The following is a 27,919-nucleotide window of genomic DNA, read 5'->3' on the forward strand; positions in this document are numbered from 1 at the left end:
ATCAAGCCAAATAAGTAGCCTAGATTCTCAAAGAATGAGAAAGTCAATTAAAAACTTTGATCTGCTCCTAGAGCTTGGGGTGTAGGATATCAGCCTCCCTGGCAGCCATATGCAGAGATGTGGCTGCACTGGAGTTTGTCCCTACCTCTTTTGTACAAATTAGGTGTCCTCCCTTTGACCCCAAAAGCCCTGATAGAGTCAACAATGTAGAGCACCAGCAGGTGGGAGGGCCCTTATACCTGTTTTCACTACCACTATAATTGTTTTTCCACCTTTTTCCATTATAAATTGTGTCTGCCTTAATGATGGCAATATCTCGCTGTAATTACACCCTCCTGCCAGTGATGGTGCTGCTTATGGCATGACAAGTTTAAATAGACAATTCCCGCTATACATAATTTAATTATAAATTCCTATAAGTATGTACGATGCAAGATTTTAATATACTGATTAAAAAATGTTATATAAACTAAAACCAACTCTTAGAGAACACTCAGAAGCCAAATACAAAAATGACATTTATAAGTAGCCCAAAAGTAAAGCACTGCAGACGCTGGATATCTGAAATAAAAACAGAAAATGCTGGAGATACTCAGCAGGTCCGGCACCAGTTATCCTCCGGGAGGAGGGCAGCACTGATATTTGCCCAAACTAAAAATGCAATTCAGTTAATTTTTGATGTGTCAATTTTGAAATTGTGTCAATAAAGAAATCAATAGCTTACAGTCCCACCGGCTACTGAGTATTACCACTCAGAAACAACAGTTGCTGCAAATTGACATATCTTGTCATCTTAAAACAATAACAACTACAACCTAAGAGGATGGGCTTGGCATACCAGGGGAGAGATAACATTTGAAAACTCATCTACTTTCAACGTCGATATATATAATAACGAGCTTTTCTGCAACATATCGAAGAAACCTGAGGTAAGTTTGGTGATATCTTCATACGCACAGCCATATTAACACTTAGCTCATCGAATCGCAAGCTTATACTGCCAACTTCAAAAGAACCGCAAAACCCGGTCCATACAACTTGATTGACAAAGGATGCTGTTCTTCAGGACTCTCCCCTTCCCCGTCTGCTAGTACAGGAGCGGACGGCGGAGCCAGGTTCGCCGCACCCGGCTGCTCTTTGGACCAATGGAAACGGTCGGTCACGGTGGAACCTGCGATTGACGTTAGTAGTGCCCAATGGAGCGACAGGGAAGACGAGGAACCGGTGTGATAGACAGTCGGGTTATCCAATGGGGTAGGAGAGGGCGGTCCTTTGTTGGCTGGCGGCGCGCGGGGTTGACTTTGTTTGATTTTAACGGATTTTTTTTTTCGCCTCTCCGCTCGGCCTGGGCTTTCCCCATCTTCAGCTCGAGTCCCAGAGAGACCCCAGTGCCGCCCGGTACTCTCACCCCGTGCTGAGTGCGGGGCTCAGACAGAGTGAGTGTGAATTTGTCGAGAGAGAAAGAAAATAAATAAATACTCGGCATGAGCCGGGAAACGGGCCCAGGCCATGCGGCATTTGGGGCCTGCGCTCCTGCAAGCTAGGCCTCGGATTTGGAGTAATTGGTCACCCCCGAGACAGAGAGGGATGCCGGTTGGAAAGGCCCAAAGATGTGGTGGCAGAGTGAAGGGCGGGGCGGGACGGAGGGGGAGGTTGGTTGTTGCGCTTTGAGCGGGAAGAGGGGACCGATGGAAGCCCAGAGGCTTTTTAGCGGGAGGGAAAGGGGAGGCTGTTCAGCTAATCCTAAATCAAGATCGAGGATATATGCCGGTGGGGTAGGCCCTTCTAAATAAATGTGACGGTTGTAAGATGGGAAAAAGCTGGAGGCCTCCGAAGAGCGGGATGTTAATGCCCCGGTGGCTCCAGCTGCAGTGGCGAAAAAGGTGGATGCAGGAACCGGGCCACTGCATTCGGCAGAACAATGCACCTTGCACCCGGGCCAGCAGCTTTTGTACCCAACACTCCAGTCATTTCATTGCATAAGTCTCTTTAAGCACCTATTAAAAACGAAAATAAGCCTTTCGTCTGGATTTAGGAAAACAATCTAAAGAACTACAAATATTTGTAATGTCTTTTTAAAAAATAATTTATTTTCGTCTTATTCCCCACACGTCGATTAAATAAGCTAAATATACCCCAACGATTGATTTCCCCCCTCCACCCCACAAATATCTTGCCTTCCAGTAGTTGGTCATTTTCCAAACTTCCATCTCGGGTAAAGGTGCAACTGATTGCAGATGTGCATGCTTGAATGAATATGTAGGCACATATTGTTTACCAAGTGAAGGTAACTAAAGCATGCATCGCCTGTTTCTTGTTTTTAAGGTTTTCCCCTTTATCTGCAGCTATCCAGCTCACAAATCTAAATGACAAAATTTACTGTTATCTAAATGTACTGTTCAGCCGCACTTGTTTATTTTCCCAGGTAGCACTTTTGCACAAAATATGAATTTGCATTTTGTGATTTAAAAGCCATTTCGAAATGATGAAATTTCAACAGCCTTAATGCTACACTTTATCCAGCTCTGCATGATCTAGAATGATGTTTAGTTTGTAGTCATTGAATTTTGGTAAAACTTACATTTGGTATTTGTGCCTTAACGTGTTTCTTACCAACTTCTGCAGGGGCTTCCCATGCAGATCAATTACTTTACAGTACAATGTTTTCAACATGGCAACCATTTTAAACGCAGCAAGATCCCATAAAGAGCAATGGAATAAATGACAAACTTAAGGGCATTGATAATGGTGGTTGAGTGTAAAATGTTGGCCAAGCTACTTGAGTGACCCAAAGAATTGCTTAATATTTGTTTTTTTGTGTGCATGGTGCCTTCAACTATGCAACAGCCCGTCGGTACTGTACTGAAGTGTCAGCCTAAATTGTATACTTTAAGATAGTTACGATGTACTGTGTTTTGATAGTTAAATATTTTGGGTGCTTAGTTGTCTGTAAATTTGCTGCAATTTTGACTTCTCTATCTACTCCATATATTGACTGCAGTTTTAATCCAGTTAACTTGATGAGCCTTTTGGATGTCCGTGCATTTGTTTTAAACTGCTGATAACCAAGGCTTGTACCTGGGTCAAATCTCAGAATTCCAATTGTTTGTTGATGAGTATAATATGCCACATTAACCTGGAGCAGTGAAAAGATTCTGCCATTTCCACTGTGTGAATTTTGGTGACTTAGTGCACATCAATTAAATGCTCAACTTTTCAGGATCCTCATTCTTTTTCCACTAATACAATGTTAACCTGGTTAGCAGCAGCCTGGTTTGAAACATGGATCTTTAATTTCTGGTGTACAATTCAATAACTTAAATGTATATATTTGTGCATTGTCCCAAGCAGATAACTTATTTCATTGCTTATGAATGAATTTAATGTTAAACTTCAGATAAATTCTGAACGATTGCACCAGCAAGAAAATATTTTTTTGCCTCTTTTGAATCCAGGTATAGAGACAGTTGAAACGTTTGAGATGGTGAATAGTGAGCGAGTTCAATTAAGCTTGGTCCCCATGCTACTTTTAGATAGTAAAATCACCTTTGCCTGCTATTACTGGACTTGTCAAGCCAGAAAGTACTTCCTCAGGAGCATTTTGAGCTGTTTGAAATGAGAGTTCTAGATGTTGAGAATGCTAGATTGTTGAACATGCAGTAACCAGCTCGTGTTGCATTCAACAGTGCACTTCACTGACCATGCTTCTCTTTAAAATGCTTGAGCTGCAGGAACCTTTCCACTTGTGCTGAGGGAATTTCTTTGTGGTTTAACAGGTAAAGTTGTAGCAGTCTGAGAGTGCAAAGGCTGCGTTTTGCTTTTGCAATGTTGATGATGGTGACAGATCGGTATCTTTTTTTAAAAATTTGGTCATGGGATGTGGGCTTTGCTGGCAGGGCCAGCATTTATTGTCCGTCCCTAGTTGCCCTTGAGAAGGTGGTGGTGAGCTGCTGCAATCCATGCGGTGTAGGTACACCCATAGTGCTGTTAGGAAGGGAATTCCAGGATTTTGACCCAGCGACAGTGAAGGAAATATATCACCATTTCAAGTCAGGATGGTGAGTGGCTTGGAGGGGAACTTCCAGGTGGTGGTGTTCCCATGTGTCTGCTGCCCTTGTCCTTCTAGATGATAGTGGTCGTGAATTTGGGGTTACCACTGACCAGGAATGCTGTCTGAGGAGGCTTGGTGAGTTCCTGCACTGCATCTTGTAGATGGTATACTCTGCCACTGTGTGTTGGTGGTGGAGGGAGTGAATATTTGTGGATGGGGTGCCAATCAAGCAGGCTGCTTTGTTCTGAAGGGTGTCGCGTTTCTTGAGTGTGGATGGAGCTGCACTCATCCACACAAGTGGAAAATATTCCATCACACTCATGACTTGTGTCTTGTAGATGGCGGATTGGCTTTGGGAGTTAGGTGGGGTGCTACTCACTACAGGATTCCTACCCTCTGACCTGCTTTTGTAGCCACAGTATTTATATGGTTAGTCCAGTTCAGTTTCTGGTCAGTGGTAACCCCCCAGGATGTTGATAGCGGGGTATTCAGCAATGGTAATGCCATTGAATGTCAAGGGGTGATGGTTAGATTCTCTTTTTATTGGAGATGGTTGTTGCCTGACACTTGTGTGGCGTGAATGTTACTTGCCACTTGTCAGCCCAAGCCTGGATATTGAGCAGGTCTTGCTGCATTTGGACATGGACTGCTTCAGTATCTGAGGAGTCATGAATGGTGCTGAACATTGTGCATTCATCAGCGAATATTCCCATTTCTGACCTTATGATGGAAGGAAGGTCATTGATGAAGCAGCTGAAGATGGTTGGGCCAAGTTCCTTGAGGAACTCCTGCAGTGATGTCTTGGAACTGAAATGATTGACCTCCAACAACCACAACCATTTCCCTTTGCGCTAGGTATGACTCCAACCAGAGGAGAGTTTTCCCCCTGACTCCAGTTTTGCTAGGGCTCCCTGTTGCCACATGCGGTCAAATGCTACCTTGGTGTCAAGGGCAGTCACTCTCACGTCATCTCGGGAGTTCAGCTCTTTTGTCCATGTTTGAACCAAGGCTGTAATGAGGTCAGGAGCAAAGTGGCCCTGGTGGAACCCAAACTGATTCTCAGTGAGCAGGTTGTTGCTAGCAAGTGCTGCTTGATAGCACTGTTGATAACCCCTTCCATTACTTTACTGATGATCGCAAGTAGACTTATGGGGCGATAATTGGCCTGGTTAGATTTCTCCTGCTTTTTGCATACAGGGTACACATTGCCGGGTAGATGCCAGTGTTGTAGCTGTACTGGAACAGCTTGGCTAGGGGCATAACAAGTTCTGGAGCACAAGTTTTCAGTACTATTGCCGGAATATTGTCAGGGCCCATCATCTTTGCCATATCCAGCCCTAAGCTGTTTCTTGATGTTACATGGAGTGAATCGAATTGGCTGAAGGCTGGCATCTCTGATACTGGGGCCTCTGGAGGAGGATCATCCACTAGGCACTTCTGGCTGAAGATTGTTGCAAATGTTTCAGCTTTATCTTTTTCAAAATTCATCCACGGGATGTGGGCATCGCTGGCTAGGCCAGCATTTATTGCTCATCCTTAATTTCCCTTGAGAAGGTAGTGGTGAGCAGCCTTCTTGAACCGCTGCAGTCCTCATGGTGTAGATACACCCAGAGTGCTGTTAGGGATGGAGTTCCAGTGACACTGAAGGAACGTCAATATATTTCCGATTCAGGACAGTGAGTGGCTTGGGGGGGGTACTTTCAGTTGGTGATGGTACCATGTATCTGCTGTCCTTCAAGATGGTAGTGCTTGTGGGTTGGAAGATGCTGCCTAAGGAGCCTTGGTGAGTTCCTGCAGTGCATCTTGTAGCTGGTACACACTGCTGCCACTGTTCATCAGTGGTGATGGGAGTGAATGTTTGTGGAAGGGGTGACAATCAAGCGGGCTGCTTTGTCCTGGTTGGTGTCAAGCTTCTTGAGTGTTATTGGAGCTGCACTCATCCAGGCAAGTGGAGAGTATTCCAACGCAATCCTGACTTGTCCCTTGTAGATGGTGGACAGGCTTTACACTGATATGCTGGGCTCCCCCACCATTTGTGGAGCCTCCTCCTCCAGTGAGTTGTTTAATTGTCCACCACTATTCAGGACTGCAGAGCTTAGATCTGGTCTGTTGGTTGTGGGATCACTTAGCTCTGTCTATCACTTGCTGCTTATGCTGTTTGGCAGGCAAGCAGTCCTGTGTTGCAGCTTCACCAGGTTGACACCTCATTTTTAGGTATGCCTGGTGCTGCTCATGGCATGCCCTCCTGCACTCTTCATTGAACCAGGGTTGATTCCCTGGCTTGGCAGTAATGGTAGAGTTGGGAGTATGGCAGGCTGTGAGGTTACAGATTGTGATTGTATACAATTCTGCTGTTGCTGATGGCCCACAGTGCCTCATGGTTGCCCAGTCTTGAGTTGCTAAATCTGTTCGAAATCTATCCAATTTAGCATAGTGGTAGTGCCACACAACATGGTGGAGGTTATGCTCGAAGTGAAGACGGGACTTTGTCTCCACAAGGACTGTGCCATGGTTATTCCTAAATATACTGTCATGGACAGATACATCTGCGGCAGGCAGGTTGCTGAGGATGAAGTCAAGTATGTTTTTCCTTCCTGTTGGTTCTCTCATCATCTGCCGCAGACCTCGTCTAACTATGTCCTTTAGGACTCGGCCACCTTGGTCTGTTGTGATGCTACCGGGCCACTCTTGGTGATGGACATTCAGGCCCCCCCACCCAGAATGCATTCTGCGCCCTTGCAACCCTCAGTGCTTCCCCCAAGTGGCATTCAACATGGAGGAGTACTGATTCATCAGCTGAGCGGGAGCAGCCCTTGTAGTCAGCAGGAGGTTTCTTTGCCCATGTTGACTTGATGCCATGAGACTTCATGGGGTCCGGAGTCGGTGTTGACGACTCCCAGGGCAACTCCCTCCTGACTATACCACTGTGCTGCCACCTCTGCTGGGCCGGTCCTGCTGGGCCGGTCCTGCTGGTGGAATGGCGATGGTGGTGTCTGGGACATTTGTCTGTAAGCTATGATTCTGTGAGTATGACTGTGTCAGGCTGTTGCTTGACTAGTCCATGAGACAGCTCTCCCAATTTTGGCACTAGCCCCCAGTAATTAGTAAGGAGGACTTTGCAGGGTCAACAGGGCTGAGTTTGCCATTGTTGTTTCCAATGCTTAGGTCGATGCTGGGTGGTCAATCTGGTTTCATTCTCTATCGAGTTTTTAATGGTTTGATACAAGTGAGTGGCTTGTTCAGCCATTTCACAGGGCATTTAAGAGTCAACCATATTGTTGTGGGTCTGGAGTCACATGTAGGCCAGACCAGGTGAAGATGGCAGATTTCCTTCCCTAAAGGATGTTAGGGAAATGATTAGACTTCAAATGGGTAGAAACATTAGTCTTCAGTTTGTCTAGGTTCTCTCTTTAGTGGCTCTGTTCATCATCTTGTTGCACTATTAAATTTTTTTAAAACTTTGAATACTGAAGTAAAAACAAAATATACTAGAACTATTCAGATCAGTCAGCATCAGTAGTCGGAAGACAAATTAATGATTCAGATTTTTAACTCTTTTCTATTGCTTGACACTTAGATTCAATGGCAACTAAGTGCCTGGTCAGTTTTACACAATCACAAAAACCCATGAGGAAAGGCCATCAAAATTCATCCTTCCATTGAAACCTTGACCTTCTAAATGCTGCTTGAATAACAGCAGAGTTTTTGACCACAGGGGTGACAGTCTTAAACTTGCTTAATGTTTGTACCTAGTCTCGCAATCCTTCAGTCACAGTTTAATTTGTCTCGGTGCTTGGGATTAACCTTCCTATTATACTTTTAATACGATTCCTGTCATGTGCCTCTATTCATTACAGAGAGTTAAGAGTTCCAACTAGCAAAAATGATGCATGTTCAAATGGACCATTGCATTTAAAATAACATTGTACCAAACAGTAGATGAAGCATTTCTGCAAAGATGTGATTTGAGTAAATCCATGTAGAAGTGGTAACATAGAACATTTTTCTGCTTTTGGGCATACATTCAGTGACTTATAAATTACGTAGAGTTTTTGGCTGAAGCTAATGTTGGTACTACCAATGATCAAGTTGCTGTTTATGTTTGTTTTTAAATGGGTTCGGAGACTGCAGTTAATTTACATTTATATAGTTCCTTTATAGAAAACATCCAAGATAAGATACAAATAGATAAAGGGAACATACATTCAACCATAATAAAAGCAAAAAACTGCGGATGCTGGAAATCCAAAACAAAAATAAAAATACCTGGAAAAACTCAGCAGGTCTGGCAGCATCTGTGGAGAGGAACACAGTTAATGTTTCGAGTCCGTATGACTCTTCAACAGAACTAAGTAAAAATAGAAAAGAGGTGAAATATAAGCTGGTTTAAGTGGGGGGGTGGGTGGGACAGGTAGAGCTGGATAAGGGCCAGTGATAGGTGGAGATAGCCAAAAGATGTCGTAGACAAAAGGACTAAGAGGTGTTGAAGGTGGTGATATTATCTAAGGAATGTGCTATTAAGGGTAGAAAGCAGGACAAGCAAGGTACAGATAGCCCGAGTGGGGTGAAGGGAAGGGATCGAAATAGGCTAAAAGGTAGAGATAAAACAATGGATGGAAATACATTTAAAAATAATGGAAATCGGTGGGGACACCTTCGGTCTGTCCGCAAGCATGACCCAGACCTCCCTGTCGCTTGCCATTTCAACACTCCACCCTGCTCTCATGCCCACATGTCCGTCCTTGGCCTGCTGCATTGTTCCAGTGAAGCTCAACGCAAACTGGAGGAACAGCACCTCATCTTCCAACTAGGCACTTTACAGCCTTCAAGACTGAATATTGAGTTCAACAATTTTAGATCATGAACTCTCTCCTCCATTCCCACCCCCTTTCTGATTCCCCCCCTTTTTTCCCAATAATTTATATAGATTTTTCTTTTCCCACCTATTTCCATTATTTTTAAATGTATTTCCATCCATTATTTTGTCTCTACCTTTTAGCCTTTTTAGTATTCCTTCACCCCACCCCACCCCCACTAGGGCTATCTGTACCTTGCTTGTCCTGCTTTCTACCCTTAATTAACACATTCATTAGATAATTTCAACACCTCTTTGTCCTTTTGTCTATGACATCTTTTGGCTATCTCCACCTATCACTGGCCCTCTATCCAGCTCTACCTGTCTCTCTCTCCCCGCCCCTCCCTTAAACCAGCTTATATTTCACCTCTTTTCAATTTTTACTTAGTTCTGTTGAAGAGTCATACGGACTCGAAACGTTAACTGTGTTCCTCTCAGCAGATGCTGCCAGACCTACTGAGTCTTTCCAGGTATTTTTATTTTTGTTTTGTTATACATTCAACCATGGTGTGAGAGTTGGGAGGAGTAGGTCAGGAATGCACAAAAAACTAACTACGGGATATTGGAGTGTGTGGAACAGGGAATAAGGGTGGTAGCAGTTACAGAGATAGATATAGGATTAAGGACAAGAATTTTAAATACAATCTGTTGGGGAGCAGGTTGCCAGTGTAGATTAGGGAAGGCAGCAGTGGCAAGTGAGTGGAGACAGGGGGCATGCAGATGTGATTTGAACAAGTTGGATTTTTTTGGAGGGTGGTGGCTGACAAGTGGCATGGGGGGCCTTAGAGGATATTTTTTACTCATGTTATTTCTGGGATCTTAATGACACTCAGATTTTAATAAGTCTGGGTTACTAATGTTCCTCTTCAGAGGCTACTCAGATGTATTTAGTTGCAGTGTGATTATTTTAACTTTGGTTCTGAATTTTCCTGAAAAGGATACTTCTATTGTCATGTCTCAAAAAAAGACCTTGCTCATTTTTTGAAATTTTAAAGTAATGCCCTGCACTTCATTGTTCGGTTTTGCGCTAGAGCAATTTTTGTGCAGCTGTTTTAAGTATCAGATTGGCACAGAACAAAATAAGAGTTCAAAATAAGTTATTAAAGACCAAATGGTGAGAAGGAAAGGGAGTTGAATGTGCAAGTAAATTGGTGGGGGCGGGTGGGGGGCAGTTAGATGGTGTAGTTGCTCTAGTAGACTTGGATCACTAGGCAGATCCTGACTTTTGATCCGTGTCTGCATCTTTAATTGGGTGACCCTTCCATTTGGGCTGGCAAAAAAAAAAATCAAAGTTTGAGGATGAACAGGCTATAAAAATGACATGTTACCTGCTGTAGCCTGCCTTTTACAAGCTTTGAGCAGATTAATCGTAGAAAAGTGAGAAAGTTCTCATGGGTTGAAGAGACATTGCAGTGGTGGAAGGCAGCAGAACAGAATAAGCCAAGATTATATATCAGGTCTGGTTTATTCCTCCTTGTTATAACAGTATTTTTCACTCCCTTTTAATTTGGTTGTCATCCAAATCTTTCACCCTTGCATCTATGAATTGCAAGTTATGCAGAATGTTGAGATGTAGAGAATACACAGGAACTCTGGAATTTATGTACTGTGAGTAGGCTGACCTGGAAATTCATGTTTCAGTTCTTATAGTATAATATAAATTATATCCCATAGCACTCTGGCTTTTTGAATACAGCACTACAGTAGGAGGCAAGATAAGGGCAAATGAAGTTGGGGGTAATATATTAGCATAGATAGAGGATTAGTTAACAGACAGGAAGCAGAGAGTGGGCATAAACAGGGCATTTTCAACTTGGCAGGCAATGAATAGTGGAGTGCCATAAAGATCAGTGCTAGGTCCTCAGCTATTTACCACCCATGAACTAGATATCTAACACACTGTCTCTTTGTCTAAGTTTGCTGATGGTACAAAGCTGGGTGGAAAGGGAAGCTGTGGGGAGGACACAAATGCTACAAAGAGATAGGTTAGGTGAGTGGGCAACAAGATGACAGGTGGAATAATAATGAAGGGAAGTGTGAAGTTATTTACTTTGGTCATAAGAATAGAAAAGCAGAATATTTTTTAAAATGTGGGCATTGATGTTCAAAGAGACTTGTGTGGTTAGGTGTGCTCGTATAGGAAACGCAGAAAGTTAGCATGCAGAAACAGCAAGCAATTAGGAAGGCAAATAGCACGTTGGCCATTAAAAGGGGATTGGAGTACAGGAATAAAGAAGTCTTGCTAAAATTGAACAGCGTTTTGGTGAGACCACACCTGGAGTACTGTGTGCAGTTTTGGTCTCCAGATTTAAGAAAAGATATACTTGCATTGGAGACAGTATAGTAAACGTACATTAAATTGGTCCCTGGCATGAGGGGGTTGTCCTGTGATGAGAGGCTGAGCAAATTGGGCCTATTTTCTCTGGAGTTTAGAAGAATGACAGGCGATCTCATTGAAACGTACAAGATTCTGAAGGGGCTTGATAAGGTAGACGCTGAGTGATTATTTCCATGGTCAGGGAATCTAAAACACAGGGGCACGGTCTCAGTATAAGGGGCCAACCATTTAGGACCAAGATGAGGGGAAATTACTTCACTCGAGGGGTTGAGTATCTTTGGAATTCTTTACCCCAGAGGATTGTGGATGCTCCATCGTTGAATGCATTTAAGGCTGGGATAGACAGGTTTTTGGTGTCAGAATCGAGGGATATGTGTAATGGGCAGGGCAGTGGAGTAGAAGCCCAAGATCAGCCATGATCGTTTGGAATGGCTGAGCAGACTCGACGGCCCATATGGCCTACTCCTACTCCTATTTCTTGTGTTCTTGTGCTACTTATATTGAGTGCTTCTGATGAAAATAAAAAGAGCTCTTTTCCTTGTTGCGCCTTTCTGAACTTTTTTAAAATCTCCAAGCAATATGCTTGGGGGTAGACATTTTTAACAATGTTACTTATCCTACCTTGCATTATTACATTGTTTTCAGAAGGGTTTAGTAGTTTAAAACTTAAAGGAACTGAATTACTTTACTGTGAAATACCTCTTACTAAGGATAGATTTCTGTAATGCTTTCAACAGTAGAATTACAAATACGATGTATGACTTGATCTGGCACTATTGACCAATTTCCCTTGCTTTCTGTATTAAACTGATGGACAAAAGTAAAATAAAATGTAATTTGTTTTTTGTGAATGTGGCAGGTAAGCTAAATGATGTCACATCTATGATATGCTTAATTGATAGTCTCCAATACCAGCAATGATAAACAGTTCTTCACTGTACAGTTCTCTAGTCAAAATGAGTTCTCTAGCCACTCAGTTAGGTTTGGAAGGTCAAAATCTATAGCTGTGGTGCTGATTATTTTTTCACAGTTCAAATGTACATAGTATGCAGATTGCATTCTTCTTACCATTCCAACTGACAGAAAAAGAAAGTTCTGACATCAAAATAAAATTCAACACATACTTGATCTAGGACTTGATGCACACCTTTGCACTGTTTGCAGATCCCTCTGTTCACTGGTATTGTTGGTTCTAGGGATTTTGGCTTATAATTGCATCTTTCTCAGACAATGTGATGTATTTGTATGCTTATTCTTTTCACAGGTGAGCTCTTTTTGAAATGTCAAACGACCAATCTTGTTACAGTAACGGTTACCAAGCAGAGCTTGATCTCATGGCTGAGGAATGCAAGGATCATGGGGATGACAATATAAGAACCAACTTAATTGTCAACTACTTGCCTCAGAACATGACGCAAGATGAGCTGCGAAGCCTTTTTGGCAGTATAGGCGAGGTGGAGTCTGCCAAGCTCATTCGCGACAAAGTCGCAGGTAAGGACCTTTAAGGTAAAGCTGCAGCCATTGCTGCTTTTTTGTTTTTAGATAATAAGATTTGTATGCAAATCTTTGGGAGCCAGTTCAACTAATACTTTTCTTCTGAATTACAATGAACATAGAGCCAGTTTCAGAAATGTTGAATCAAGCAAAGCCAAATATGAATCATTTCTCATTTTAAGGTGGAAGGAACATAAATTGATCTTCTGTCATTGACCTCTCCAAAAACCTTTTGGGGGGGAGATTGTCACTGGCTCAATTACTTTGAGCATATTGTTGTATTTTGAGATGGTAGTGAGTTGGACATTGCAATTCAGTTTAATGTAGTATAGTTCTGTTTGTTATATAAACAGCTATTCCTTGTATCCAGAAGAGTGTTGCTATATGGCAAATGAAGGTGGAGATCTTTAAAACAAGGAGACTTTTATCATAATGAGAAAATGATGAACCTGTGTTACTTTTGTGTGCCTCATTTACACAATTGCCCAAACAAAATGGATCTGCCACAGTGAAGCCCACTTTCATTCTACATTGAACATTGGGTACCAATATCTTGGAGCTCAGTTGTTCTGGTATGACAGAGTATTAACTACAGGCTAGAAAAGTGGGACTGAGAAATAAGTACCTTCAGGTGATAGGGTGTGAAGGTCATGGGTGCCAAAGTGACTATTGTAGAAAACCGTGTTTTTGCTTATGTCTTCATTTTAAAATGAGATAGACCTGCACACCGTATGGATTTTTGCAAATCAGTAGTTGAATAATTTTGATGCCATTTTACGTGGTATCTATCCTGCATTGTTCTTTTAGATATAAAGGTGAAACTGAAAGAGTGATTATGGAATCTTAAAAATTTCAGAAAATTTACTTTTACTATCTCAGTTTGGAACTGAGCTGTACAGAGCAACAAGGATTCTGTTCATTGGTATAAGCAGATCTTAGTGAGGATTATGGTATGGATGATTTAATTAGCCTCATTATCACTGAGTTAGGGATCTCTCGCACAGTTTGGCTTTCAAATGTTCGACTTTGTTTCTGACATTGTTCAAATCATTCTTTCAATAATTGGAGTACAATTTGGAACTTTCAGTTTGTGGACCAATTAATTCTTGTTGCATTCATATACTCTGGTTAAGGCTTGTCGATTTTCCAGGCTTGGTGATTGGTTAATGTAGTCTTTCATATATAAAGCATTGTGGTTCCATTTAGTTAACAGTTCTGGACCTATATTGGTAGCTACTAATCAGCATATTGAAAACTAACCCTATTGGTGGAAGTTGGACTAGAAGCTTGCAACTTCTTCAGTTAAATGAACCTGTGTATCTAGGGTCCAAATTTTTTTTCCCTCTTTATTTCGTGAGATCTGGGTGTCATTGGCAAGGCCAGTATTTTTTGCCCATCCCTAATTGCCATTGAACCTAATAGCTTGCTAGGCCATTTCAGATGGCAGTTAAGAGTCAACCACATTGGTGTGGGCCTGGAGTCACATGTAAGCTAAACCAGGTAAGGATGGCAGGACATTTGTTGGACCAGATGGGCTTTTACAACAATGAGAGTTGTCATGGTCACCATCACTGATGACTAGTTTTATAACTCCAGATTTATTAATTGAATTCAAATTCCACCAGCTGTCATGGGATTTGAGCCCATGCCCCCAGAGCATTAGCCTGGACCCCTGGATTACTAGTCCAATGATATTACCACTACGCCACCGTCTCCTTCATTGTTACTGAGTCAAAATCTTGGAACTCTCTCTCTAACAGCACTGTGGATGTTCCTACATCACGTGGACTGCAGCAGTTCAAGAAGGCAGCTAACCACCACCTTCTCAAGGGCAGTTAGGGATAGGCAATAAATGCTGGCCTAGCCAGCAACACCCACATCCCATCTATTGATTTTTAAAAATTAATTCAAGAATATAGGAGAACCAATGCAAACAGCCCTGTTGTTTTCAATTTCCTTATTTTCTGCTCTACTCAGAGTAAGGCCCCAGGTGTTGAGGTTTGGAGTTTGTCTTATTCAGTATTTGTGTGTTGTTGATTGAAGGAACACTGCTATATCATCAATGTAAGTATAGATTAATGCAAGTTCATGGCATGACCCGGTTTAGATTTGAACAGGACTTTCCAGCATTGTAAGCACGTTTCCTGTCTCCACAGTGTTACTCTTTAATAAACATTTTTTTATCAGAAAAATCTGGAATGGATGCTGCCTCCCTTGTTATTTTGCTAAAATTAGGCAGATATTCTAGCATTTACCATTAAAGGACTCGAAGAATGGCAAGACTATTCCATCTAACAACTTTGGAAGACAGAATAGCCAACTTTCAAAAGAATGCAGAATGGGGTGGTAGTTAACACACTAGATGCTTACACCGACAGCAAGGAAAGCACATTAAGTTATCCTTTGTTCCGATAGCATCTTACATAGATGAAAGTGTACGTTACCATTCTGTCCTCTAGATAACAGACATAATTTTGAAAGTGCAAATCTTTGGTGCTGGATCTGCGCCATTGCTGTTTGTGGGGCTGGATTTAAAAGGGAGGATAAGCATGAAAGGTAAAAAAAAATCACTCCTGCTATAAAGCTTAAATTATCTTTCTGGTTTAGTTTTTTAATTATTGAAGGAAGTTAATTATTTTTATATTGGATATTGAATTTCGTGCCTTGTTTGTTTCTGTTACAGCTACACTATTTCTATCCATCTTCATGCAGTACAATTACGATTCATTGAGGGCAGTTTTGGTTCTTCAGTTTACACACATGTTGTTTTGTACGGACCTGGGTCCTAAGTTTGATCTTATGGCATCAAGGAAGGGAAAGATATTTTACATTGTGGCAATTTATTTTTCATTCCAACCTTGCATGCTAAAGCTAAAACCGCAAGTGAGATCAATCTTATCTTTGCTCCTTTCTCCCCCCCGCCTCTCTCTCTTTCTCTATTCTCCCATGCCCTCCGTTCATTCCCAAAGACCTCTGATGACTGACTAGTTTTGAAAAATGAACTCATTGTACTTAGGTGCCTAAGAAGTTAGCACTGCTTGTGAAACTGTACATTAGGAAGAGTAGCCTATGGGGAGAAGAAAGGGGTCAGAATTTTGGGATGTGATTAGCAATTTTCTAGCTGTTCTCTGTAATTCACTTTTTTTAGAAGGGTAGCTCCAGTGAAGGAGATTTTTCTCTCTCACTCCTAGATCCATTTGGATCCCTCACCTTTGCTGATAAGAAGGAACCAAAGGCCTTTGCCAGTGTATGGCATTGATCTCATCTTCCTTAGAGGTGTATGGTATTGATCTCGTCTTCCTTTTTAGCGGATGCAACAACTTCTTCCCAGCATGATTCGTAAGGCAGCAAAATGGATACCAAAGTATGCAGGCATTTACCATCAAAGGTGAATTGATCTCCAATCACCTGTGACATATGTTATTCTCCAACATTTTATCTTACCAAGCTACCCTGTGCTTGCACATCTTTAAACATTTTACATTTATTGAGAAGATATTCTTCTGGTTTGTTCAGTCAGTCAGTCAATGCAGTCACTGGATGGGGAGGAGGGAATTGACCACTCTAATGACCCTGGATTACATGGGTACAATGAAGAGGATTGAAAATCAGCATGGAATGCCTAGCTGACTTTCTTTCCTTGTCTTAGGTTGCAGAGACCATTGGAATATTTCTTTCCCCCTCTCCCCAACTCGCACTCCTCACCCCACATCCCTCACAATGACTGACATTCTCTCATGGATCTTAGATTATTTGATGTACTGAGAGATCCCACACTGCTTATTTACCCAATAAGTCATTGATAGCAGCTGTCCAGTATCGTCATCACATTTTCAATTGCAAGAAATTCGAAAGATATCCATATGAATGTTTCTAATCCCAAACTTATAATGTCTCCCTTCCAAAACGAAAATAGCCTTTGAATATCTTCAGGCTTTTAATCCATTTACATTGTTAATTTATATTATAAATCTTTAATTTTATTAAGACTTGTATGCTTATATTTAAAATGAGAAGTAACTAATGTAGTTGAATTGCTATGCTGCTTTTGCTTTTTTAGACCGATATTTTTAGTTTAGTTGCAGATATCTATGCATAATTACTTGCTGCTTATAACATTGTTACTTAAATGGAACAGTGGGTTTGTGTGCAAGTTTGAAGACATCTTAAAAATCTGAATTTATAGCTGTTCCAAACTAATTTGTATGCATGGAACATTTAGACAACAATGGCAAAAACATACAAGATAGCCCAGTTGACCATTCTTCGCTATTGAACCAAGGCAGATAGTTGGTGGACTAGTCAAATATTGGGAGAAGAAAGAACAGGGACCATGGTGAAATCTATTCTCATCATCCCTGATGTTTATATCGGTGATTTGGCAGTGGTGGGGGAGAGGTTTACAGGAAAACAATGAAGGTAAACTTTGGCACCAACTGCCAGATGGACCTGCCCAAAGCTGGCTTGGAGTTGGGTTTGCAGGGAGCAGGGGGTGGGTGCAGAAGGAGAGGTGTTATGCTCAATACCAGAGCAGACAGTGCACCAATCCATTGAGTCTTTCAGGACACCAAGGTAAACATAGAAAATAGGAGCAGGAGTAGGTCATTCAGCCCTTCAAACCATGGCTGATCCTCTATCTCAACGCCATACTCCCGCGTTCTCCCCAGACCCCTTGACACCTTTAGAGTCTAGAAATCTATCTATTTCCTTCTTAAATATATTCAGTGACTTGACCTCCCCAGCCTACTGTGGTAGAGAATTCCACAGATTCACCACCCTCTTGAGTGAAGGAGTTTCTCCTCATCTCAGTCCTGAGTGGCCTACCCCATATCCTGAGCATGTGACCCCTTGTTCTAGACTCCCTAGCCAAAGGAAACATCATCCCTGCATTCAGTCTGTCCAGCCCTTGCAGAATTTTAAACGTTTCAATGAGATCTCCTTTCATTCTTCTAAACTCCAGTGAATACAGACCTAGTCAACTTAATCTCTCCTCATACAACAATCCTGCCACCCCAGGAATCAGTCTGGTGAACCTTCACTGCACTCCCTCTATGGCAAGCGTATCCTTTCTTCAGTAAGGAGACCAAAACTGCACGCACTAGTCCAGGCGTGATCTCACCAAGGCCCTGTACAGTTGCAGTAAGACATCCTTGTTCCTCTTGCAATGAAGGCCAACATACCATTTGCCTTCTTAACTACTTGCTGCACCTGCATGCCGGCTTTCAGTAATTTGTGTACAAAAACACCCAGGTCCCTTTGTAGATCAATATTTCCCAATCTATCGCCATTTATATAATACTCTGCCATTCTGTTTATGCTACCGAAGTGGATATCTTCACACTTATCCACGTTATACTGCATCTGCCATGTACTTGCCCACTCACTCAAATAACCTTGAAGCCTCTTAACATCCTCCTCATCACTCACATTCCCACCAAGTTTCATGTCATCAGCAAACTTAGAAATATTACATTTGGTTCCCTCATCCAAATTATTGACAAATGTTGTGAATAGCTGGCGCCCAAGCAATGATCCCTGCAGTACCCCACTAGTCACCGCCTGCCACTCTGAAAAAGACCCATTTAGCCCTACTCTCTGTTTCCTGTCTGCTAACCAATTCTCAATCCATGCCAATATAATGCCCCTAATCCCATGTGCTTTAATCTTACACACTAACCTCTTATGTGGGACTTTATCAAAAGCTTTCTGAAAATCCAAATACACCACATCCACTGGTTCTCCCTTATCTATTCTGCTAGTTACGTCCTCAAAAAAAACTCCAGTAGGTTTGTCAAACATGATTCCCTTTCATAAATACATATTTACTGTCTAATCCTGTTGATATTTTCTAAATGTCCTGTTTTCACATCCTTTATAATAGACTCTAGCATTTTCCCTACTACTGATGTTAGGCTAACCAGTCTGTAATCCCCTGTTTTCTCCCTCCTTCCTTTTTTAAATAGTGGGGTTACATTTGTCACCCTCCAATCCATCGCAACTGTTCCAGAATCTACAGAATTTTGGAAGATGGCAACCAACACATCCACTAATTCTAAGGCCACCTCCTTTAGTACCCTGGAATGTAGATTATCAGGCCCTGGGGATTTATTGGCTTTCAGTCCTATTAATTTCTCCATCACTTTTTTTAGTAGTACTAATTTCCTTCAATTCCTCCTTTTCACTAGACCCTTGGTTCCCTGGCATTTCTGGGGAGTTGTTTGCGTCTTCCCCTGTGAAGACAGAACTAAAGTAGTTGTTTAATTGCTCTGCCATTTCCTTTCCTCTATTATAAATTCTCCTGTTTCGGACTGTAAGGGACCAACATTTGTCTTCGCTAATCTTTTTCTTTTTACTTACTTATGGAAGCTTTTACAGCCTGCTTTTATGTTCCTTGCAAGTTTACTCTCATACTCTATTTTTCCCCTCTTAATCAAACTCTTGGTCCTCCTGCTGAATTCTAACCTGCTCCCAGTCCTCATGCATGCTACTTTTTCTAGCAACCTTATACGACTCCTCTTTGGATCTAATACTAACCTTAATTTCTTTTGTTAGCCATGGTTGGGCTGCTGTTCCTGTTGTGTTTTTGCGCCAGAAAGGAATATATAACTGTTGCAATGCATACATTCGTTCCTTAAATATTAGCCATTGCATATCCACTGACTTGCCTTTTAATGAAGGTCCCCAATCTATCTGAGCCAACTCACGCCTCATACCTTTGTAGTTTTCTTTGTTTAGATTTAGGGCCCTAGTTTCGGATCAGACTACTTCACTTTATATCCTAATGAGGAATTCTGTCATGTTATGGTCACTATTCCCTAAAAGACCCCGCACAACAGGATTATTAATTAACCCCCTCATATTGCACAATACGAAATCGAGGATAGCCTGTTCCCTAGTTGGTTCCTCAACATACTGGTCTAAAACAAATCTTGTACACACTCCAGGAATTCATCTGCCATAATATTATTTGCTAATTTAGGTAGATTAACAGTCCTTTTATAGAATCCTTCAGAAATGGTAATAATTATACTGAGCACTTCTATTCATTTAGAGCCTTATGTCAAAACTTGTGATGCTTGGAAATGACAAATTACTTACTGCTTAGTTCCCTAATGTAGTGGAGAGTGAAGTAGATATAGCAAATTTGAGTGGTTTTTGACCAAGTTCAGAACACCTCATCTGTTGCACTCGTTCCTTTGTGGTTTCCTCAATTTCTCTGTATTCTGTGATCGAAGGTGGTGCTGTTCCAGAATAAATTTCGAGCAGTGTGTAAAGTGCATCACATATCACTTTTTGGCCAGGAATGGGGCTGTTGCAGTATTCATGCAGCATCCCTCCAATGTTGCTATGAGCTGGCAATAAGGACGTGTAAAATGGAATCTTTAGCCAAGTTAAAATGGCACTCAAAATTTTACAGTGGTAACGAATGGATAAGAAGTTCAGTAATAATGCTCAGCCACTGCATGCCCATCAAAAAAACAAAATACTGCAGATGCTGAAAATTTGAAATAAAAACCAAAAGTGCTGAAATATTCAGCAAGTCAAGCCTGTACATGTATATGCATAGTACCTCATTTGGATAGCACATCTTGCCTGAAATGCAAATTTTATTAAAGCTGCTTCCTGTAAAAGTTCTACTTTTGTAAAGATCATGTGGGAATGTTAATTACATAAATTATTGTAAATTTCAGGAAAATATGGTGTATTTTTATCCCAGTGTCACTTCCTTTCTAATAAATGTGCAATGGGTAGACTGTCTATCACTGCTTTTATCCTTAGCTGAGTTTATTCTGCAGTTTTTTTTGGTGTGAGGCTGGGTGACTACTAATCAGATTTGCCTTATTCAATCATAATGAATTTGCTGCAAGGGTTAAATATATATTGCTGGTTTTGATAGCAGTGCAGTATATGCTGTATATGTTGGTAAGATAAAAATTTACATAGGGAATCTTGATGGAGCAGGTGGTGTGTTGTCATTCAATTGCTGATTTATGGCCATACTGGCTTTTTATAGAAGTTCTGGCATTACATGAAAGACCTTCTTTCTGTTAATATGATTTTGGTTTGTGACTTAGCTTTTGAACCATAGAACGCTACAGCATAGGAAACAGGCCATTCGGCCCTTCTAGTCTGTGCCGAAATATTATTCCGCTAGTCCCATTGACCTGCACCTAGTCCATAACCCTCCAGACCTCTCCCATCCATGTATCTATCTAATTTATTCTTAAAACTTAAGAGTGAGCCCGCATTTACCACGTCAGATGGTAGCTCGTTCCACATTCTCACCACTCTCTGAGTGAAGAAGTTCCCCCTAATGTTCCCCCTAAACCTTTCCCCTTTCACCCTAAAGCCATGTCCTCTCGTGTTTATTTCTCCTAATCTAAGTGGAAAGAGCCTACTTGCATTTACTCTGTCTATATCCCTCACAATTTTGTAAACTTCTATCAAATCTCCCCTCATTCTTCTACGCTCCAAGGAATAAAGTCCTAACCTGTTTAATCTTTCCCTGTAACTCAACTCAAGACCCGGCAACATCCTAGTAAATCTTCTCTGCACACTCTCAATCTTACTGATATCCTTCCTGTAGTTAGGCGACCAGAACTGCACACAATACTCCAAAGTTGGCTTCACCAATATCTTATACAACCTCACCATAACATCCCAACTCCTATACTCAATACTTTGATTTATGAAGGCCAGTATGCCAAAAGCTTTCTTTACCATCTTGTCTACCTGTGACGCCACTTTCAGGGAATTATGTATCTGAACTCCCAGATCCCTTTGTTCCTCCGCACTCCTCAGTGCCCTACCATTTACTGTGTATGTCCTTTTGGGCTAAGTTAAACTAGGGGTTAGCTGGGGATCTTATGTGCAGCGTACACTCTGGCAATATAACATGGAGTGGGATTGGAGGGTTTTAGAAAACCCATAACTAGCAGTAACTCTGACTTGTTTGTATAAGGAGTTGCTTTTGCTTAATGCAGCCAACAGAACTTTGGCTGCCTATGCAGATTACAGTTTAAATGGAGATAGCATATGATAAAATGAGAGCTTTTGCTTCCAGGGAATTTAACTGGGATGTTGCTGACCTAACACTTATTTTTAAATAGGACACAGCCTCGGATATGGGTTTGTAAATTATGTGGCCGCCAAAGATGCTGAGAGAGCTATTAACACACTTAATGGTCTGAGACTGCAGTCAAAAACTATAAAGGTAAGCGTCCTGCTACTATAACTTTGTACGTGTTTCACAGTATGTAGACATTCAATCTTTTCTCGCTACCCGCCTCAAAGTTATTGACTTGTGCTATTCATGGGTGTTTTGCCCTCTTCCTTAAACCAAAGATGAAGGTAGTTATGGCAAGCGGCTGCTGCTCTCACTGAGATCAATAACTTGGCCAAAAATGGTACCTTATTTGGCTTAATTCCATGCTGGGCGATTTTCATCAACTGATCTGTCATGGTGCTTAAATATTAGGCTATAAATGTGCTGTACAAACTTTCACCGTTGATAATGTTCAAATCTCATGGTGATATTGTCATTTATAAATTGAAATTTTTAGTGGGTGTTGAAGCTTTAAGGTCCAGCGACATGTTTCCCTGCAGTCATGCAGGTAAGTTTTTGATTGGAGATGAGGTCTTTCCTTGAAAAGCTGGATGCTATCTTCAGTTTGAATTTTGTGCAGCTCCTTAAAACATACTGTCTCTGCAGACTCAGCACATGAGACCTGAGCATTTAAGGAGAAAAGGGGCTGTGTACTGTGTATCCTCAAAATAAATTAAATGTCACTGAAGTTATCCATAGACATTGTTCTTCAAAAAGAAACGCTCCAGTAAATGTGTTAACATTGACAGTTAAATCTATGAGCATACCTGCAAAGTCTCCAGCAGTCAGTTTGTTACTAGGATCAGGTAAGGTATTGGCACCACAAAAGTATAGGAAAATTTGAAGCTAATGTACTTCAGTGTTCCTTCTTGCCGTGCTCTTAAATAATCTCATCAAAATGCTTCCACTATTGATATTAACACTGTAACCTCAGTTTTAATACCTCAAAATGTGCTATTCAGATACAGCCTATCGTCAGGATGAAATCTGTTCTTCACAATTAAAATAGTTATAGGGCTTTACATATCCAATGCTATATTTAATAAACTGCTAATGCCAGCAATGAACATATTATTTGAAAGGTTTCATATGCCCGGCCGAGTTCCGACAGCATTAAGGACGCAAACCTGTATGTGAGCGGGCTGCCAAAGACAATGACTCAAAAGGATTTAGAACAGCTTTTTGGACGTTATGGCCGCATCATCACATCTCGTGTCCTCGTTGACCAAGTTACAGGTGGGTAACTTTTACGTTTTTATCAACAATAAAAGGAATATTTGTAAATATGCATAAAGATGATATTTGTAACTTTGGAATATTGTCTCTGAGCTTTTGGCTGACTGCATTAAAGTGGACCTAACTAACCCACTTTAGTGTGCACATTTATTAACTTAATCTTGTCGAAACATCTCTGGGAACTTGGCTCTTTTCCCCATATTTCATTTCCCTTATCCCTCTGGTCCAGAAGCGGTTCTGCTGATACCATGGTTTCTCCTGAGTGAAGGTCAGTTTCCTTTTTGCTTAAAACCATTTTAATTGTTAAGCATTCAAACATTATTTAATAGTGCCAGCAGCCCAGTCACCTACAAATGTTCTGGCTTACATTTTTCAAATTCTTTGACAACATTTCTGAAGATAGCTTTGACTGCCTGCTGGGTTATGGTTTCACAGTTATTTCCCCCAAGGTTCACTAAACTGGTTAAATTCTATATTCCATTCCTGTATGAAATCACAATTGAGACTGTTTGTATGTGTTGCATTAAACTGCTAAAGTGGCAATATTATATCCATGAACCTTGCCTTTGTAGTGCATTTGTTGACTACTTTTATGCACTAGTACTTGAATGGCGCTTTTTCCAGTAATTACATTTGCAGTCAGTCTTAATACACATTTTTATTGGGTTTTTTTTAAGCATTAAAATAATTAACTTAATATATACCAGAGCAAATCAACAAGCCACATTTTATAAACTAATCTTAAATGGATTGCTCGCACACTAGTCTACTTTCTTCAATTGTTCCCCTCTTGGTAGCAAACCGTTTTAGTAAATCTCATTTGTTTTCAGGTATGTCCAGGGGAGTGGCTTTTATTCGGTTTGACAGGAAATCTGAAGCAGATGAAGCTATTAACAATCTGAATGGGCACAAACCACCTGGTGCTGTTGAACCAATTACGGTAAAACTTGCAGCCAATCCTAACCAGAAAACAAATGCATCACTGCTGGCACAGCTCTACCATTCACCAGCAAGGCGCTTTCCAGGACCATTGCACCATCAGGCACAAAGATTCAGGTGTGTTCTGTCACTCTCACTGGTGCTAATTCTGAATTGCTTTTTTGTGTCGATGGGGAGGAAGCAAGAAGTAACATGAAAGACTACTTGACCTTTTTATGGATTTCAACCACCTTTTGCTTCAAGATTACTTCATGTACTGATTCATTCAGTACCAAAAAAATGACTTCAATCGTCCTGGACTCTTGATGCTGACGCATTGTTTTGCCACTGTTTCCCTGTTAGAATTTATTGTGGATTCTTTCAGATATAGTACAGAACTTTGCAACTGGGGTAGTAGATGTGTTTGGCAATTCATTAATTAATCTGCTGCTCAATGAGCACCAATTTGGACCCTGATTAACTTAAATTGAATTTCTATTCATATTATAAATAGCTCATTGTCCGCTTTGAAAGTGAATGCTGGAAAGTTGATGGGCTTGTCCAGAAAGACTTATTCATCGAGGGTCACTCGCTATCATAAATCTTATGAGGGAATGGGTATTCAAATATTTGTAGTAGTGGGCCAGATCCATTCTTTGCAACTATCAAATGATATACAAATGATTAAATCCATTCTATCCATTCTGATATAGGTGGAATCATCATTCAACACCATGGCAATCCCCAATATATATTGTGCTCTTTGGAGTTTTGAACCCATACCATGTCTGTATCTTCAGCTCCATTTTTTTCTCCATTTTCTTCCCCATTATTTTTCTAATTTTTCCCTGTTTGTTTTGCTTGTCTCTGCTACAGTGGGGAAGAGATGAGGTGACAACATCATTGCTAATAAGTCTGGAACTTTGGGAAGACTTGGCGCTGTATCTTTGAGGAAATGTCAGACTGAAAGTAACTTAATTATGGTGATGAGGAATTATTAGATGACAATCCTTGGGCTCCATGACTTTCTAACAGCTATTTTGGGTAATGCTAAGTAGATTGGCCAAACCCCAGCAGCAACCCTTCCTCCCACTTCTAGTCACATGTGATTAAGGGCAAGTGAGTGCAAAGGACTTGCTTGGGGGGGATAAAGCAACTGACATAAATAGTTAATCTTCCAGTGAGGAAATAAAAATATTAAGCAGACATGGCGGGGATGCAACAGGTTAACATGCCTATTGCCCCCATTGTTGCTTTACCCATTAAGTGAGGACATGTCTCAAAAATTTACAGTACCGCATGTCTGACTGGATGGACTAACAAGTTGCTTGCGACAAATGTCATCTGTTGAATGGCAGGCTTTGAACTACCACAGCAAGAGTGGTCCTTGCTAAACAGGTTCAGAACAGGCCAAGGCACCTTTGCGGCCAGCCTTCACCGCTGGGCCGCAGTACACTAGTGGAGAGACGCAAACAATGCTGCACATTACCGAGGAGTGCCCCCGCTACAGACTAAGTAGCAGACTGATCACGATAAGCTCAGCAAATGAGGAGGCTATCGCTTGTCTTTGGGGAGTTGCATTCGTTAAATAAAACTGGATGGCAGAAGATAACCGGTGAGAGATGTGCATCTGCCTATTGTAAATGCTGGCACCACTGTCTGATAGTTCAGGTCTCCCGTGATACAGGACTACGTCACCATATAATTTAGATGCACTGTATATTCAAAATTGATGTAATTTTTGATTTGCATCTGACATTTGAAAATGCTTTCTTATTTGTCTTGTCAAAAATGTCTAGCATCAGCTATTTCCATGTGCTACAAATCTGGCCAGTAACTTTGGGTTTGTTCAGATGCTACCTTTGCAAAGAAGTCTAAGAAAATTGCAGGATTTAGTAGTAAGACACTTATACCAATATTATGTAGCTTCAATTTTTAACTGGAATAAGGTAGCAGTTTGAATACTTTCATGTTTGGTGATTCTGTAGTTCAGGTTGCAGGAAAGTGAAGCCAATGAGCCAACTCTTTGTTGATAAAGCTGCTCTTTTGTTCCATTGGATCTAAAAAGCTGCAGTGGTAAGGAAGCTATGCTTGTTTGTGTGTGGAATGAATCTGACAGAAGGGAACTTGGTAACCCTTTGACTGTACTTGTGTAAAAATGCACAATAGAGCTGTGTTGGGCTACAGTGTAGGCGTTTGCAAAACCATAAAATGTTTTACAGCAGTTTTAAGTGAAAGGTTTTTACTCTGGATGAAGTGTTAATTCCTACGTTTGTCTAGATGGATCAGTTCCGCTAAGATTAAACCAGTGGCTTAATGCCAATAGTCTTCCCAATCCCCTGTCATGAAATTTTTATTGTCTTTTTATTTTTTGGAAGGGTATGAGAATTTTTACTAATTTTCATTTGCTTTCATCACTTTTGAAGCTTTTGCCACCAACTTAAAGTTAATTTTCTTTGTTTGTTTGTTAGGTTTTCGCCGATGAGTGTTGACAATATGAGTAGTTTGTCAGGTGTGAACGTTGGTGGTCACAATCCATCTGGCTGGTGCATCTTCATCTACAACCTGGGCCAAGACGCAGATGAGGGGATCCTGTGGCAGATGTTTGGCCCATTCGGAGCCGTGACCAATGTCAAAGTTATACGTGATTTCAACACCAACAAATGCAAAGGGTTTGGCTTTGTAACCATGACAAACTATGAAGAGGCTGCCATGGCCATTGCTAGCCTGAATGGCTATCGCCTCGGAGACAAAATCCTCCAGGTCTCCTTCAAAACCAGCAAGTCACACAAGGTGTAATTTAAAGCTTGTGCTCATTTGTAAGCATTTGATTAGAAATACACTGCTGAAAGGTGAATAAGTCCACTAGTGTAAAGCAACTCTTACTGTTGTGACAGAAGTGTTTTGTCTACCATTCTAGAAGAATAAGTGAAAAGGATTTTTTTATATTAGTACTCTGGGATGCAACTAACATGAAATGTTCAAAAGTTTGATACATTTCCTTCCATATTCCCCTCCTTTCTTCCTACCCACCCAGAAAAGGAGGGTAAAATACTGAACTGTATAGTTCATGGATTTGAAATAATATCACTTTAAATTGCAATATTCATTCCATTTTAATATAATCAGTTGTGTAGCTAGCAGCTCCTAGTTGATTCCTGCTTGCATTTGGGAAAGCAGTTTCATAAATGCACTACTTGCTAGCATAGGCTTCACGCATTAGTAAATCTTTTTGAATTAAAATGTTGATTTGTGCCTGTGATATTAATATGTTTAGTATTAAGTTCATCCAGACTTCTGAGCCATGGCTGTAATTTACAGTTTTCTGTAGATAAGTGTAAATGGCACCTTCTATGTCCTCCTTGTCTCATGAAATATGGAGGTAGGTGCAAACCAATTCAATTTTAATTCCTGACGAGTACAACCATGAGCTAATCATATTAATGAGATTTACAGTGTACAGTACAAAAATGGAGCAGGTGACAAGCAAATTTGCCAAATTTCTGGGTGAAAGGAACATTTTGTTTGGGAAGGTTCATATAATACAGGATTAATTCTGCTTGTAATATTATCCTGGAAGTTCAAACCTTTGAACATTTGTAGGTTTGTTGCACCCCATCTAGTGAACTCCATTTCTTTTTTAAAAAACGTTTTTGTTTTTTGCATAATTGACATGCTAAGTTGGGATAATGCGTCAGAATAGAAAGTACTTAATGTTTTTTTCATGCAGGTTAGCTGTCAACACAAAGCTTTGTTAAAATAGATTTAAAGAAGACTAATCTAAAAGTTTTTACAAACTGCCTTTGAACTTAGTTAATGTTCTGTTATATAATTTCTTTTCATTTTGTTTCCTTTGTTTTGTTTGACTATTGATTTTACTTTTGCATTTATGATCATTAAATTTGTTTTGTTTTGCTCCAA

At 40.9% G+C, this 27,919-nt stretch overlaps 1 protein-coding gene across 1 annotated transcript; it reads left to right on the forward strand.

Moving 5' to 3' along the window:
* Positions 1-1,267: 1,267 nt before the first annotated feature.
* On the forward strand, positions 1,268-27,919 carry LOC144688758 (ELAV-like protein 1). The gene is made up of 6 exons (XM_078555669.1): positions 1,268-1,436; positions 12,509-12,735; positions 21,849-21,952; positions 22,927-23,080; positions 23,911-24,136; positions 26,470-27,919. Exons 2-6 carry the CDS (start codon positions 12,525-12,527, stop codon positions 26,795-26,797), a joined length of 1,023 nt encoding a protein of 340 aa, XP_078411795.1. The 5' UTR covers positions 1,268-1,436; positions 12,509-12,524; the 3' UTR covers positions 26,798-27,919.

The sequence above is a fragment of the Cetorhinus maximus genome, chromosome 13, assembly GCF_964194155.1.
Source record: "Cetorhinus maximus chromosome 13, sCetMax3.hap1.1, whole genome shotgun sequence".
Taxonomy (NCBI): Eukaryota; Metazoa; Chordata; class Chondrichthyes; order Lamniformes; family Cetorhinidae; genus Cetorhinus; species Cetorhinus maximus.

Bases quoted from the DNA above. Each gene is read 5' to 3' on its own strand.
- LOC144688758 (XM_078555669.1), top strand. From the start codon at position 12,525: ATGTCAAACGACCAATCTTGTTACAGTAACGGTTACCAAGCAGAGCTT. The intron at 12,736-21,848 runs GTAAGGACCTTT...ATTTTTAAATAG, and splicing joins CATTCGCGACAAAGTCGCAG to GACACAGCCTCGGATATGGG. The intron at 21,953-22,926 runs GTAAGCGTCCTG...ATTATTTGAAAG, and splicing joins TGCAGTCAAAAACTATAAAG to GTTTCATATGCCCGGCCGAG.